Raw genomic sequence first — 17,177 nt, forward strand, 5'->3', positions numbered from 1 at the left:
ATCTCTTCATGTTTCTAGTTGTTGCTGTTCTTTTTTCACCTCTAAGTGAAACGATAAATAACGGATGCACAAAAGAAGACGCTTCAAGCTCGTAAATAAATCTATAGTATTAATTAATTACAGTTTTTATTGCGTTTTATTAATAGCGATGTGGGTGAAATTATCCTCCTCGGCTACCATTATTTATGTCTTGCCTCTAGATAAATCAACAGTCTTCTTTCTTATTAATTGGCTGGTTTTTTCGTAATCAGATAAATCGGTTTGCCATGTACGATTGTACGATTTTTGCCCACGTAATGATCTCTCTTGTTCGATCGATGGCATACGGTTTTGTTTCATCGATGTGTATCGAAAGTTCGGTGAAAATATAGGTGAGTCGGTTAGTGTTCAATTTAATCGTTCGATATAAAAATGGAAAGAACACTGATCTAAAGTCTAGTGCTTTAACGCACAAATTTCGCATATTGATTTTTGCTCCAATATACCTACTTTATTCATTCTTCGGAATATAAACGGAATTAAAACTTCCTGGTATGTGACTTGTTATGAAAATATAGAATGATTTGATATACACTGTGTCCGTAAAGTATGGAACAAATTCATTTTTAGCTAAACAGACCATTTTAAGAAATAATCCTGAAACATGTCGGTTTTTTATTTTAATTTATCGTATTTTAAAATAATAATCTAATATCTGTATATTAGATTATTATTTTAAATTACATCCGAGTAATGACGTCACCGTCATTTTCTGGAAGGGAACACCCCCATTTGGTCTCAATTTTCCGATTACTCTAGCTGAACTGATTCCAAAAATGTATCACATGTTGATTCCTATTGGTACAGGGTGGACAAAAATAAAGCAATAAAATCTAAGCAATAATTAAAACATGCCATTGAACACAAACTAGACGAATATGTTTTTTAAATTGATAAGAAATAATTTCTTTCATATTCTGTCTGCTAGACCACATGTACCAAACATGTTTGGAAACATCTCATTTTTATTAATCTAAAAATGTAACAAACTTGTTACATTCAAACAAATTGCCGCTAGACAATAAATATTTTCGATAATACTATTAATTCAACTAATAAAGAATGTTACGCGTTTCTTTATGAGCACACACAAAACTATTGTGTTTTTTGTCCACCCTGCACCAATTGGAATCAACATGTGATACATTTTTGGAATCAGCTCAGCTAGAGTAATCGGAAAATTGAGATAAAAATGGGTGTTCCATTTAAAAAAAATGACGGTGATGTCATTACTCGTAAGAAATTCACCCTGATTATTATTTTGAAATACGGTAAATTAAAATCAAAAATCGACGTGTTTTAGGATTATTTCTTGAAAATGGTCTATTTAGCAAAACATGAATTTGTTCCATACTTTACGGACACAGTGTATAGTCGCAAAATTTTATTATTTCAGACTGGTTTTTGAAAAAAATTATTGTTAGGGCTGAGTGAAACATCATTCCCCTGTAACTCGGGAACGTATCAAGATATCTATGATTTAATTATGAAGTTATGTCAAGTATTCATTTATCATGAGTCATATCAAGTTACTTGATTTTTAGCAGTTTTATTGTGTAGTATCACATCAATAAAAAAATTATTAAATGATAAGGAACCTTGCAAAACACACTTTTATTTATTAAACTTGTATGAAAGAACCGATAATATCAACTTTCTCGAAATATAAACGAAAATGAAATCACTACAAATCATAACAATATAAAAAATAATAAAAAAATAAGGTTTCTTAATATCGAGAAATCTACAGGCTTTGTTTGGTTTCATAATTTTCTATCCGGGATCTAAGACACATGAGGCATCTTATAGATTTGTCGCCTAACCTACTGCGGTTTTGTGTAACAGGATCTTAAGATGCTGGCGTTCATGAAAAAGCCTTGGCCACTTTGGCCAAGTTTGGAAAAATATTCATGAAACTACCAAAATCAACCAATAGATTTCATAGAAATGTGAGAAAACTACTAATAAAGTCACACTGGCGAATGCTTCAGTTTCTCGGCGCTCGAGGAATCCCCTTATTTAGTCTAAGCGCCCAAGAGATTGCAGTAATGCATATCAAGCTCGAGTAATATCAAGTAGCTTGATATTAAGTCAAGCAAAAAATATCTGAAATTAAGACAAGCTCAAGTATGTAATTTTTCACGATCTTGATTTTCAAATCAAGTAGTTGGTTAAAATGTCAAGCTACTTGTCTTGACGAATCACTAATAACGGTCGCCCCTCTTAATATATTACCCTATGTACCTCAAAAACAGTTCATAGAAAGGTAAACACTATTTGACATTATAATAGTATATTTGAACTAAAAGTAATGACAATTGACAAATTCCACGGACGATTTTTTTAATTACAGGGTGAATTATGAAATAAAAGAATTTCATTTTGAATAATGTTTGACTCAGCCCCCATCAGTATCTTGAAATACTTTTTATCAAAAACCAGCCATAAATGAGCAATATTGGGCGCGCAAAATTGTTTCATTCAAGATGTTTCCCTACAAGAAACGTTACTTTAAAGAAATGCCATTTTTCAACTTTGACACCCTGTATCTCGAAAACTGAGTAGTTATATGGTTGAGTTGGACCTATAGACTTTCTTGTTCAGGCAGTCATATTCTACCAAATACAAAAAATTCAGAAAAATTTACCGGTGACAATTTTTACATTAAGTGCTGCCTGGTCCTTTCAGCGAAATCTGACTGATTCTGAGATATCGAAAGTTTGCAATTTATGAGGAAACATGAAAAGAATTTTGTATCTCAATGAACCTACCCACCCTAGAGATATATTTACACCTGAAATTTTCAGATTTTAACAGATTCTTTTCGGCAGCTATCCAGTACAGTGTGTATACGATCAACAACCAGATATAATAGATTTTGACCTCCAATTAGTCTTTAATTGTTTTTTTACAACAACCCTTCTATCAAAAATGGCGTAACTACTGGAATCCAGAGGCATTAGACAAAGATGGCAAAATCAAATGGAATCCATATCTTGTCGGTTTTTCCACCTGAACCAAAACCATCGCAGTTTACATTTGGGCGGTCTCATTATTATTTGTAATTGGTCGTTGAGCTCTCGAACTTTCTCCTTTATTAGCGTAATAAATCATTAGAGGCATTGTTTCCTTCTGTTTTAGAGAACTGTATAGATTGTTGGTGCTCCCCTATTCTTCGGGGCCCAAGCGCGCATCTTCCTACGCCTCAACAGCGATCCGCCACTGCATACACTGGGTATCAGAGATATGAAATCTGGGCATTATCATCTCATGAAATGAACATCTCAAAATACGAATTCGAAACACGTGAGAATCACGAGACAACGCGGTCTCTCACGGTTGAATCACCCCAGCCGGTCATCCAGAGCAATCTGTGGAATCCATTTCATTAGCGTAAATTCCTTCTCTGTGACCCATTGTCTCGACGAAATTCCATCCTCTAATTGATGGCTGCCCCCGTTCACAGATCACGGACCAAAGAATATAATACTTCCTCATCTGTATTCCGCGCACACAGACTCCGCAGACTCTATGCCAGTTTTTTCTTCTTCTACCGACTGGCTGGCTTCCATTGTTTACCAATACGGCATATCGGCTCATCGGCCATAAATCTGGTCTAATTAGCCCATGGGACGTGCGCAGTGTTGCAATCCATCGTTCTCTCGTCAGAAAAGCAGAGATGTACCCACGCAAACGCCACTTCTTATATGGTCATATACGAATTAATTGCCCTAGTTGAGAACTTTTGGATAGACTGACGGATGTCAACGATACGTCATCGGGGATTTCGTGGGAATCGATATGATCTAGACTAGGCTTCCAAGGCCCACTGGATACGTGAAGTATATAATTCTTTAGACGCCGCTTTCTACGATATCTGATTTTTCTGAAAGGATGCAGTGGACCGATTTAGAAGTTGAATTATTCAGTTTTTATGATTTTCGATGTCTTCGAAGAATGGTGTACAGGGTGTCTCAAATTCGATGCTCACCGAAAGTATCTGGAGGTGACACTTTATACAAATATTTTTAATTTATTTCGAGATTCATCTAATTTGAAAATTGGTCATCAAACTCTCATGATTTAACTCCTTTGAACTTCTAACAGGTGTTTTTTATCGAGGTATATAACTTTAAGTTGGCATTTCTGTTCAAGATGGCGACCGATTTAACAGCTGTCAAGTGATTTATTCTCAGTTTGGTTTGGCAATTCATCATGAATAGACTCACGCCTGAACAATGCTTGCAAATAGTGTAATTTCATTTCGAAAATAATGGTTCTGTGCGGAATACGTATCGCGCACTACGTCCATTTTATTTTGTTTAGCGATGAAGCGTACTTCTGGTTTAATGGCTACGTCAACAAACAAAACTGCTGCATTTGGAGTGAAGCTAATCCTCAAGTGTATGTCGAAACACCGTTACATCCAGAAAAACTGACTGTTTGGTGCGCTTTATAGGCTGGTGGAATCATTGGTCCGTACTGCAAAAACGATGATGGCCAGAACGTTACAGTCAATGGTGATCGGTATAGAGCCATGATTACTAACTTTTTCATTCCTGAATTGAACAACCATGATGTCCAGGAGCTGTGGTTCCAACAAGACGGCGCAACATGTTACACAGCTCGTGCCACAATCGATTTATTGAAAGACACTTTTGGTGACCGCCTAATTTCACGTTTTGGACCTGTGAATTGGCCTCCAAGATCTTGTGATTTAACACCGCTAGACTACTTTTTGTCGGGCTATGTAAAGTCATTGGTCTATGCGGATAAGCCACAAACCCTTGACCATTTGGAAGACAACATTCGCCGTGTTATTGCCGATATATGTCCACAAATGTTTTAAAAAATCATCGAAAATTGGACGTCCAGATTGGACTACATCCGAGCCAGCCGTGGCGGTCATATGCCAGAAATCATATTCAAAATGTAATGCCACAAGATTATCTTGCGGATAAATAAAATTCATGTCAATCGAATAATCCATCGTTGTTTTATTGCAATTTAAAGTTCTATAGCTCTAAAAAAAACACCCTTTACATGTTTACCTAAGAACACTGAGGGCATGAGATATCAAAAGAAGAAATTGAATCAATCGTATACTGTCACATCATAGTATAAGGACCTTCTACTATGGTCACATGTAGGTTTACGCTATACTTACTTCCATTGAAAAATCCTGCATAAGACCAAAAATGTCGTGAAAATATATTGCAGTTAGAATAGAGGAAAATATTCATCTCATCACCAGAACATAGATTGTTTATTTCTTGTGAAACCTAAGGGGCCAAGACTGTTGACGATGTGAGTATAAAGTTTTCTCAATCAAGGTTAAAGTTCATATTTATTTAATTTGTTCGAATATAAATGGTTGATGAAAACAAATCTGTTCATAGTTCACCTTGCAAACAACCTGTATACCGCACTTATGTTTTATGAAGGTACTAGTGCAACATTTTTCATCCATACCCTTCGTTACTGGAGTACCTCTGTATAATCATTATCTTCGATCTGTCATTCAGTAATTGTACCTGTCCTAACTCCCAGCTGAATTTGCTCCGATCGTGATCGCAGATAGTCATAGATCACTGAATATAAAAACTTCCATTGGAATGCTGTTCCATTCAGGATTTTTCAGTCTGAAAACATGATTGATCTCTTACTGCACAGGAAATACATCTCATTAGTGGACGTTAGAGATCCTTATCCACAGTTTATTATGAAGAGTCAGTTTGTAATTAAGCGCTGAATATATGCCACTGACTTGCTCCTCATCATCGAATAATAGTAATTGACTACGAAGATTAATTTGTATTATGGCTCTTGGGTCAGTTTTGTCAAATCAGATGTTGAATTGAAGGTAACTCGTCAACGACTTGATGGAATAATGGCTATGAGGATTGATGCAGAAAGAATCAACCTATTGAGTAATTGAATATGTAGAAACGTGTTAATTTTTTCACTTAATATGTGTATGACTTGTTAAGTTCCCATTGAACATGTTTAATTTTGAAATAATTTAAAATTGCCACAAAACAAGGATCAGTTCGAAGTTTATTCTACGAGTATCAGCTTTACAAAATTTGTAGTCTTATATGGAGGTCACTCTCCATGACTGAAAAGATTTAGCTAAAGAGTCTTCATCAGTAGGTTTCTGCTTGATCTACCTCTTATCCTGATGAAGAAAATCCCATTTTTTTTGACGTACATAAAAGTTAGAAATAATTGGAAGTTTGCACATATGAATTGTGAGATTGTTCAATGTTAACTATCCAGATTTCCATTTGTCAAAACTCTCAGAAGCTTAGAGGTTTTACGAGTTAGAAGTATCGGTTGTGTTCTTTGTAAGCTTTGTTACTGTGTCTTCTATCGCACTAGTACTACAGCACTGGTACAGCATGTTTATTCCATAGAAGTAATAAACATAGATAGAGGGAGCATATGTCATTTCCAGTAAGCAAATTTTGTCCCTTACATGAACTATAAAATTTGTCATGAAGCGCGCGGAAATGAAACTGAGGAAATGCGGACAAAACGACATATGCGGACAAAATGAACTTTTAGATTTTTTCAAAATTGGCGCCGTATAGCTCGGGCTTTTACAGTGATTCAGGTACCGCCTGTTATGTTGACAATCCTGAGAAGAAATTGACATCCTACTGTCTGTTTCACTGGTGTAATAGTCACAAATATGTTTTGATCGGTTGCATTTTTTTTGTTCACTTGGTTTCTAAATTGCTTCTGGAGAGTGTCATGACAATATTCGTTATATATTGAATGTATTCTTGTTATTACGGTTATGATGTAATAATATGTTCAAGTTTTGAGATGAATATTGGTTTTGTTTTGAAATTATGCTTCAATATTATAAAAAGTGTGTATCGGACAAAATGACATACTATCCTGATGGACAAAACGACTTAGTATGTCCTCTTGTCCGATACATGTGAAAAAAATTTATATCTGAAAATAATATAGAATTTTAAAGATTTATTTTTACGTGAAACTAATAAGCTCATTTTCATGATACTTAGTACATATAGGTACACATAGTTTGCATGCACTCTACATTATAGAACGTGAAATTTCTGGTATGTGCCTATCGATTCCTGATGACTACAATAGACTAGGAACTTCTAAAGGATAATTATCGTTTTTTATGAAACTTTTTCACCGCTTCCTCGGGGACAAGGCCTAGTTTTGACAAAATCAATGCTAAATCTGCTACGCAAAATCCACCCAAAAAGAAGAAACAAGATGTTACTAAAATATTATTCAATGATAAAAAACCCGGTGGTAAAGAAATCAACAGCGTTGAAAAATAAAAAAGTCTATGCCCACGAAGAATGCGACAATAAACTGTTTGAAATTAAGAAAAAAAATGAGGATGACGATGACTGCCTCTGCATTAATTGCAGTGACGCTTTTTTCGTTCCAAACCTGGTGAAAAGTGGCTAAGTTGCATTCAATGTTTTCACTGGGCTCATACATACTGTTTCGAAAAGAACCAAAACGTTTATTTGCGAACTTTGCATTTAAATATTATGTATGTCATTATGTCCATTACTAGTATAATTTTGTCCTTAGTATACGGACAAAATAGATTTTGTTAGAAGTCAAAATAACTTCTCATATCTTTTATTTTTGTAGTTCAATTCAACTTTCAGCTTATAATGTTTGAAAACAATTAACCAAAGTTAACCTTGATACATCAGAAATGCAGAAAATAAACTTTAAGCGTGTCAAACGACGTGAAACAACCGATAACACTAGGAGAGCAAAAATTGCAAACCTTGGATTTCATCAGGTAGATACATAAAATAATAAATATTGTGCTTATTATAAATTCGACAATTAGGAAAAATATCAGTTCCAAATATTCAAATTTGCATATTCAATCGGGAATCACTCAATTAAATATATTTCATTCAATATAAAATACATTCATAACGATATAGTAAGATTGTGGATTTGAAAATATACACAATCCGACAACGTAATCTAACCATGTTGGGGAAATTGAAGTAAAATTGCGTATGAACGTTTGTTATGTTCACTCAAGGTATTATTTGAAAATTAAAAACTTCACTTTTAAATTCGCAATATACTTTAATATTTTTCTGTATAAATCGCCAATAAATCGCCCCAATAAAAATATAAATCAAAATCAGTACGATATACCACTCTTAGACATCAAATGCTCACACTGAAACTTGCTACTCGACATCAATTGAAATTCAGACGTACTAGTCGAAGGCACCGTTACCTCTTTGGAGTGGTTGTTTATGACGATCTTCCATTTCAAATTACGTTTCTTCGAGCTCTTCGACGATGGAAACCTCCTCCCATACCTATGCGAAACGTCTGCGTGATAAACAGAAAAATTAGTGTTGCTAAATTCAGCTCTCCGCTTCTGAGGTGGCGAGTGGAAAAATTTCCTGGAACGCCTAGAACCGAACGTTCTAGTGTAGTTCGTGGAGTCGCTAGAATAGTCGCTTCTTATGTAATCTTCCTCGTCTGAAATATCCTTCATGGAGTGTATGTCCACGTTGAACATGGATGGACGAAGTGTGCTAGCATCGTCTTGACCTGCCAGAACAGTAGCATCTTCGTAATTTGTCGTGGCTTCTTCGACCATCAGAGATGTTTTTATTCTGGAAACTTGGTCTATGGTGTTTTCTAATTGAAGGTCGGTTAGGATGCTCTTTGATGTTTCTTCTACTACTGGAGTGAATGTGGTTTTGTTCAATGTATAGTGAATGCCTGCAAAACAAAAATGGAAAATGCAAATAACAAACATTAGAGCAGTTTAGAAATAGTGTAGCAAATGAGTTGTGTGGAGTTTTTATGGTTTGCTTCACTTCTCTGTTAACCACCCTACTCGATAGTCCTTATTAAGATCATCTAATGCAATTACATACTCAAATTTTTTCGAATAATCAAATAATGAGTTAAGCGTATTTCAAGATAAAATATGAAAAAAAAAAGGTTCAATTAAAATAAAAAAACAGTTGGTTAGTTGGATATATTTAACAAACGATTGTAAAGTGGAACCTGTAAAACTCCCACTAGAGAGTACAATGATGAGTTCTACCTAAATATAATGGCGACATTATATTGAAATCCCTAACTAATCAAATTACTAGAAAGAACACTAAAAATATTGGAATAAAGTAAAAGTTAAAGCGAATTGAAGTTGAACTAAATAAATATTCTGGAATCCTGGGATCATCGTATGAACAAACAGGAGAGAACACCACTCGAAAACATAACTGGTTCCCAAAGTTGAAAAACTTTCTACTTACACCAGGAATGGTTGTATTAGTTGTATTATTTGTGCTATTTCATCTAACAGAACCGCAAATTTAGGTGTACAACTTTGCTTCCGTCGTTTTGCAATAGGTGGCTGTAGCGGTAAGCGGTAGTCGAAATAAATAGATCGTAGATATTACCCAATAAGCTTAGGTATTTGTAAACATAATGCCATGGAAATATTAGTCGATTTGTGTCTGTATCATTAAGTTATTCTCGATTGAACATGTCAGCTTACGAGTTTTAATTTTCTGCTTTAATATGAAGAAATCTGCGGCTGAGGCTAATCGAATGCTCTCAAATACATATGGTGAGGCCGCTATTAGTGAAAGAACATGCCGAGAATGGTTTCAACGCTTCAAGAACGGTGATTTTGACGTCGAAGACCAGCATGGCGGTGCAAGAGAGAAGGTTTTCGAAGATGCCGAATTGGAGGCATTACTTGATCAAGACTCGTGTCATATGCAACAAGAATTAACAGGATCATTGGGAGTGACGCAAGAAGCAATTTCAAAATGCCCGAAAGTCATGTGAATGATTCAAAACTAGCAAATTGGGTGCCGTACGAGTTGAAGCCGAGATATGTTGAACGGCGTTTGTTTGCTTGTGAACAGCTGCTTTCAAGGCAAAGACGGCAGGGATTTCTGGATCGCATTGTAACTGAAGAAAAAAAATGGGTTCATTACGATAATCCCAAGCGCAGAAAATCATGGGGATATTCCGATCATGCTTCCACGTCAACGGCCAAACCGAATATTCATGGTTCCAAGGTCATACTCATTATTTGGTGGGACCAGCTTGGCGTAGTGTATTAAGAGTTGTTAAAGCCGACTGAAACAATCATAGGCGATCGTTATCGAACGCAATTAATGCGTTTGAGCCAAGTATTGAAAGGCAAATGGCCGCAATACAATGAGAGACATGATAAAGTGATTTTACAGCATGACAATGCTCGACCCAATGTTGCGAAAGTGGCTAAGACATACTTGGGAAACGTTGGAATGGAAAGTCCTAGCCCATCCGCCGTATTCTCCAGACGTTGCTTCCTCGGACTATCACTTGTTTTGATCAAGTAATGGCCAGTGATGGACAATACTCATAAATCATATAATGTATAACCAGTATTGTACAATAAAGCCTCGAATTTGGAAAAAACGGCGGAAGCAAAGTTGTACGCCCATGTACATTATCTGAAATTGAATTGATAACTTCTGAAATAGAATTTTCTTCTCCAGAAATATAATTTGCTGTTTCTGGAATTCAGTTCACTATTCTGAATAACAACTTTGATCATCTGAATTCCAACACCCTTATCTGAATTTCAATATCGTTTCACTGAAATTAAATCAGCTATTCAGAAATCCAATTTTTCATCTCTGAAATACACCTTCCTATTCTGAAATACATGCTGCCTTTTCTGAGATTGAACTTTTGATTTTCTGAACTACAATTGGGAAAGATATATATGTATAGCTTGAATGGTCGGATGAACGAGCGCTAAAAAGCTCCTGACACCATACCAGTGCTACATATATCAATCGAACTGAATCTATTTCGCAAAAACTAGTGCACTAAAAAACCTATAGTTACTGTTCTTACCTTGCAGGGGATTATCTTTCGGACACGGCATGTAGTTATAATCTCCCTTGGTGATGATACCCTCCTGCTCTACGTTCCTGGAGCTCAGCCTCCTCTGATTTTTAATGGGCATAGGCGTGCCTCCCTTCGTACTGACCGGCCTAGGTTTGACGGCCTTGAGCACGTTGATCGTCTTCTCCAAATCTGGCGACATCTTGGCGATCCGCTGATCGACCTCGGTCACCAAACCGTCTTGTTCGTTGGCGGTTATGGTGCGTAGTACCAGCTCTTCGCCGGATTTGGGTTCCGTAAGTGGTTCGCAGCCGAAACTGAGCTTCGATACGAGAAAGTCGTCGACCGGGGTGTTGCAGTTGACCCTGAGGGAATTGCCGCTTGTAGCTTCCGTCAGCATTTGGTTGTCTTCGGTCTTCACAGTCTCTTCTGGTGATTCTTTCTTAGCGTCCTTGAAGGTTAATAATAATATAATAGTAAATTGCATATCAACATTTAAGATAATTTAGGGAAAAAATAAATGTTTGAGTTGGAGTTGGAGTATTTGTATTGACCATTCTCCTCTTGTGATCATTGGAAGATCAGTTTCCTTCTGATCAAGGGGATTCATTCGGTTTTAAACTCATGTGTTAATTCTATCTCCTTCAATAAGGAAGGAAGTGTATTGCACAACAGAAAGAACATAGTGTTGTCAAGTATTTCCATTTGGGAACAGGTTTTTTTTTTTAATTAATTATTTGCTTGCCCTCGATGCTTAATTATGGTTAAACTTGCACAGAAAAGTTCAAGATGACACTCGTCTGCAACTAAATCGCCTAACCTAACCTAACCTTACTTGAACGTCACTCTCACTTCTTTATCACACTCTTTCTGAATTTATTCTTTTGGTCAGTTTCTCAAAACTATCCTGATTATAAATATTGTCTCGGCACTTCTGTTCCTTCGCTTAAGGAAAAACTATCTTCTCGAACCCGAACTTCTTGACTTTTTTTTTTAACTCCTGCGAGTTGACGGACTCTTTCTAAGAAATGTTTCCCATTTCGATACCACTCAAATAAATTCGAATAAGTAATTAATTATCTAATACCCAATAAGTTTCATTTTCATTGACTGTGATTAAATATCAGGCAACCCAAAATCGATATTTCCATCACTTTGTTCAGAATTCCATAAATATACAGGGTGAGTCACAAATGTGTACCGAGCTTACTGGGGGTGATAGTAAAAGGTGTTTTTTTTTAGAGCTATAGAACTTTAAATTGCAATAAAACAACGATGGATTATTCGATTGACATGAATTTTATTTATCCGCAAGATAATTTTGTGGCATAACATTTTAAATATGATTTCTGGAATATTACCGCCACGGCTGGCTCGTATGTAATCCAATCCGGACGTCCAATTTTCGATGACTTTTTCCAACATTTGTGTCCGTATATCGGCAATAACACGGCGAATGTTGTCTTCCAAATGGTCAAGGGTTTGTGGTTTATCCGAATAGACCATTGACTTTACATAGCCTCACAGAAAGTAATCTAGCGGTGTTAAATCACAAGATCTTGGAGGCCAATTCACAGGTCCAAAACGTGAAATTAGGCGGTCACGAAACGTGTCTTTCAATAAATCGATTGTGGCACGAGCTGTGTGACATGTTGCGCCGTCTTGTTGGAACCATAGCTCCTGGACATCATGGTTGTTCAATTCAGGAATGAAAAAGTTAGTAATCATGGCTCTATACCGATCACCAATGACTGTAACGTTCTGACCATCATCGTTTTTGAAGAAGTAATGATTCCACTAGCCCATAAAGCGCACCAAACAGTCAGTTTTTCTGGATGTAACGTTGTTTCGACATACACTTGAGGATTAGTTCCACTGCCAAACCAAACTGAGAATAAATCTCTTGACAGCTGTTAAATCGGTCGCCATCTTGAACAGTAATGCCAACTTAAAGTTATATACCTCGAAAAAAAAACACTCGCTACATTGAAAAATAAGTACAGTTCGATGAATAAACTTATGGCTCAAAATGCATATTAAGAGAGATAATATATCCTTCCAAAGTTGACAAAATAAAAAAAATTCTGCGCATAACTTCTAATCGGTGAACGTCACCAGATTGAACTTCCGTGCATAAATGTATGCTGTTAAAATAAAATTTTTATTGGACTTCTACATTTCTGATATTGTTATAAAAGGTGTTTTAGTGGGTGAGTCATAATTTTTTTGGGGCAACTTCTTTTGTTTTATTCGTTTTGACGAGAAAATAGAAGCATTCGATAGAGCGAAGAAAATTACATGAAAAAGGTACTCCTATCCAAGTTCAAAAAATTGAATCGTTTTAGAGATATTTGAGTTTTTGTAGTTACATGTTATCAGCAGATTCATTCACCGCAAAGTCTCAACTTGGTAACGAACATTTTGGGTAAATTTTTGTGGATATTCATAAGAAAATAGTATGCGTGTAGGATAACTGATACAAGTAAAATTGGCTGATGGTTGCTTTTGGAAATAGTTATTCATAAAAGTTCTTCAAAACCTCATTCTATCTAGCTAGTGGTATCAACCGTGATTATTACGAAAGTATTAAATTCTTACCAATTTCACATCCGGCTGATTTTCGGTAGGTGTTTCCTCCTTAACCTCCTCAATCTGAACAGACTGTATTTCCTCGAAATTTGTGACGCCTACTTCTTTCTCGCAAGTAGTTTTTGATTCTCCTTTAACACTCTCTGCGTACTCCTTCAAGTCTTCTTCAACGGCAAACAGTCTTAGTGGTATCCTTTTTATCACCAATTTCTCCAGGACATATTCATGGGGTTCATCTTTATCGTACATAAGAAGAGCAATATCGCTAGCCCTACATGTTAATTTTTTCGGTCTCAGACATGGGCAACAGATACTGAAGAGTGTCAATCTTTCAGGAGGCCGATGAAATCGAATGCTGGTTATATTTTCATTTGTAGACATTTCTGTACCTAATGCATCTGACACATGATGTGTCTTTTTTGACGTGATTTAATCAAATAGTTTGAACTAGAACTCTCATTATTCGTTATTCCATGTCCATCATTCATAATTTCTAGAGTTCCACTTTCATTCAATTGTGCAATTGAATACGGAAAATAGAAACTGAATGATTCATTATCAACACCAGATGATACCAACTTTGATATCATTGAGAATACGAATATTGAAATGTGGTTGGTTTTTTAAAGTAAAATTGACGTACCTACTATTATGTCGTCAGATGTACAGGGTGGGCAAATAAGCGAGGTGAGCGGCTATATCTCAGGATTCACTCATCGTAAAGACTTGCAGTAAAAATTTTTACCACTAAAGTGTGCAAGAGAACACACTGGAAATTGTTTTGAAATCAATATCTACCGCTGGGGGGCGTAATAGCTATCGTCGAGTAGAAAAATGAATTTTACTCGAAAATGTTTCATATGAAGTTCAAGAAAAAATATCATCACTGTAATCCTTGAGAAATTCTCTATATTTTTGAATTGTCACTTTCGAATTTACGGCATCAAATAAGGGTAGGGGAAAGGGAGAAATCTGACTGATTGAAATGCCTGTTAATTCAGTTTGGCTCAACATTTTTGAGCAAATTAGATCTCGTCTGAGGGATAATATCTTGTTGATTGAGGACAAAATATACTCCTGATAAATTTGTTTTTGCTGCTTTCGATAGAGGGCGCTGAGTCAGAAGTTCATTGTTTTGTTCATTTTACTCCGAAATTTCAAATGTAATATTAGGATTTTCTTAACAGAAACAGAAGTTCTATCCAATTTGCATGAAAAAACCTGAAGGTCGCAAAGCGATAGTTTCAGGCGTTCTGAAGTTATGGCCGAAAGAAGATATTCTTCAACTGATGCACTGAAAAACCAAATTGTGTCTTTAAGTTCTGACAGAAACAGAAATCCCATCAAATTTGTATTAAAAAAATCAAAAGGTCGCAAAGCGATAGCTTCAGGCGTTCTGGAGTTATAGCCAAAAAAAGATGTTATTCAACTGATGCACTGAAAAACCAAATTGCTTCTCCTTTCGGCCATAACTCCAGAACGCATGAAGCTATCGCTTTGGGACCTTCTGGTTTTTTCATACAAATTTGATGGGATTTCTGTTTTTGTCAGAACCTAAAAACACAATTCGGCTTTTCAGTGCATCAGTTGAAGAATATCTTCTTTCGGCGAGTGAAATGAACAAAACAATGAACCGCTGGCTTAGCGCCCCTATCGAAAGCAGCAAAAACAAATTTATCATGAGTATATTTGAATATAAAATCGAAAAGATATTATCCCTCAGACGAGATCTGATTTGCTCAAAAATGTTGAGTTACAGGCATTTCAATCTGACAGATTTCTCCCTTTCCCCTACCCTTATTTGATGTCATAAAATCGAAAGTGACAATTCTAAAACATAGAGAATTTTCCAAGGATTACAGTGATGATATTTTTTCTTCAACTTTATATGAAACATTTTCGAGGAAAATTCATTTTTCTACTCGACGATAGCTATAACGCCCCCTAGCGGTAGAGATATGAATTTCAAAACAATTTCCAGAGTGTGTTTTCTTTACCGCAAGTCTCTAAGATGAGTGGATCCTGAGGTAAAGCCGCTTACCTCGCTTATTTGCCCACCCTGTACATTGGCATTGTGTAGCATTGTGCCAGAACCTTCACTATCTGATATATCTTTACGGAATATACTTTTTTGTCTAGAAATACAAAATATCAACACCAACCGAAAGAAAAATGGATTATCCAAAACTATACAAAGACAGTGAACGGCTAATAAATTGAATATCTAAATTAACATAAAGACAGATGTACGTTGAAGAATTTTTGTATTTTTCAATATAATTTTTCCCCATCAGTATCCAATATTCCAAAAACTCACTGAATTCACAAACTCACAACTTGTATATTCATTTCACTATCTTGCATGCTAGAACACCGAATGGAGCTGAGTGAAAGGAGCTAATCGAAAGAAAATCTTCTATTACTCTTCTATGAAATGGATAAGCAAATCAACATTTGCAATTGGAATAACAATTTAATTTCATCTTCTGAATCATGATGACCCCAATCGATATATGACTACTTTAAATTATAAAATTCAAGGACCTTTATTAATGTATTATGATTGAAACAACAAAATAATCATCATATATGTTCATAATCAATGTTTACATGAAATAATCATCACGTCAATAAGCTGGCCCATATTTTTCCCCTGGTATACTTACAATTGAGAACAATGGATGTTACTAAAATGAAGAGGCTTCATCACAAATTTATCCTGTCCAGACAATCGACAATAAAACTGCGAAAGAAAAAATAATTAAAACAACACTGTGTGATTCACAGTAGAGATTAACATTTTCATGGATTCAGGTGTGTCAATACTACAATATGATTTTTATTATGCACATCGCTAATAAGTTGGAGACACTATAGGTGATAAATATTGAAAAAGAGTATCTTCTATTTGTTTTAAATGCGGTAGGTATGAGAAACAAATATACAGTATGTACTTGCTCAGCTGTATTCAATCTAGAGTAGGTACCTACATGATTTTTATTTTAAATTGCAATCAATATTATCTCTATACTGTTCAATTCGATGAATAGTACCTCTTCAAAGATAACCGAGGAAATTTCTTGCATTAATCAATATTTTATTTAAATTGAACCTTTCACCTCCATTGTTATAACTGATGTAAATTTAATTCACTATTTCCTGAAATCAAATCGAAGTGACCAATGAATATTGGACAACCTTAGGATTACCTCCGAAGACCCCTTCTCCAAAACTGGATGTGTACTTTCCTAATAACATATCCAAGAACGTACATCTTTTCAAGAAACCAAATGTATGATATGTGATAAGTATGGTCTTGTGTGTCACGCCTTAGGTAGAGAATGGATGTCTTGGCGGCACTTCTTCAACAAGAAACCATCATTAAACGCTGCATTAGCATCCCCATTCAACCCACAAACGCCTCATTTTATGAATCATGTCTATCATACCTTGATCTTTTATTAAGTTGGTCGATGAGAAGTTCACATGAAAGTTTTTTGTGTTTTACAAAACTGAAGGATTTGAGTATAGAGCTGAGATCGTTTAGTCATGACATTTTTTCAATTCTAAATACGGTAAACACAGTTTTGAATGTGTCTCATCTGAATATTTCGATTGATAACACATAACTCTCAATAAGGCCT

The 17,177-nt window shown here is 35.6% G+C and overlaps 2 protein-coding genes across 2 annotated transcripts in view; one reads left to right on the plus strand and one right to left on the minus strand.

Moving 5' to 3' along the window:
* Positions 1 to 17,177, plus strand: part of LOC123684900 (protein Wnt-7b) — a 117,746-nt gene that overhangs the window by 86,082 nt on the left and 14,487 nt on the right. The window lies entirely within an intron of this gene.
* LOC123684891 lies at positions 8,136 to 13,990 on the minus strand. Its single transcript, XM_045624397.1, has 3 exons — positions 13,543 to 13,990; positions 10,954 to 11,395; positions 8,136 to 8,805 (listed from the first exon to the last, which is right to left on the minus strand). The coding sequence occupies exons 1-3, from the start codon at positions 13,912 to 13,914 to the stop codon at positions 8,210 to 8,212; spliced, it is 1,410 nt and encodes a 469-aa protein (XP_045480353.1). The 5' UTR covers positions 13,915 to 13,990; the 3' UTR covers positions 8,136 to 8,209.

This window comes from Harmonia axyridis, chromosome 1 (assembly GCF_914767665.1).
Source record: "Harmonia axyridis chromosome 1, icHarAxyr1.1, whole genome shotgun sequence".
Classification (NCBI taxonomy): Eukaryota; Metazoa; Arthropoda; class Insecta; order Coleoptera; family Coccinellidae; genus Harmonia; species Harmonia axyridis.

What these genes read in the sequence shown, in the direction of transcription:
- LOC123684891 (XM_045624397.1), bottom strand. Translation starts at nt 13,914, where the DNA reads ATGTCTACAAATGAAAATATAACCAGCATTCGATTTCATCGGCCTCCT. An exon ending in ATCAGCCGGATGTGAAATTG is followed by an intron (nt 11,396 to 13,542) that starts GTAAGAATTTAA and finishes TTAACCTTCAAG; the next exon opens with GACGCTAAGAAAGAATCACC. An exon ending in GAAAGATAATCCCCTGCAAG is followed by an intron (nt 8,806 to 10,953) that starts GTAAGAACAGTA and finishes TTTGTTTTGCAG; the next exon opens with GCATTCACTATACATTGAAC.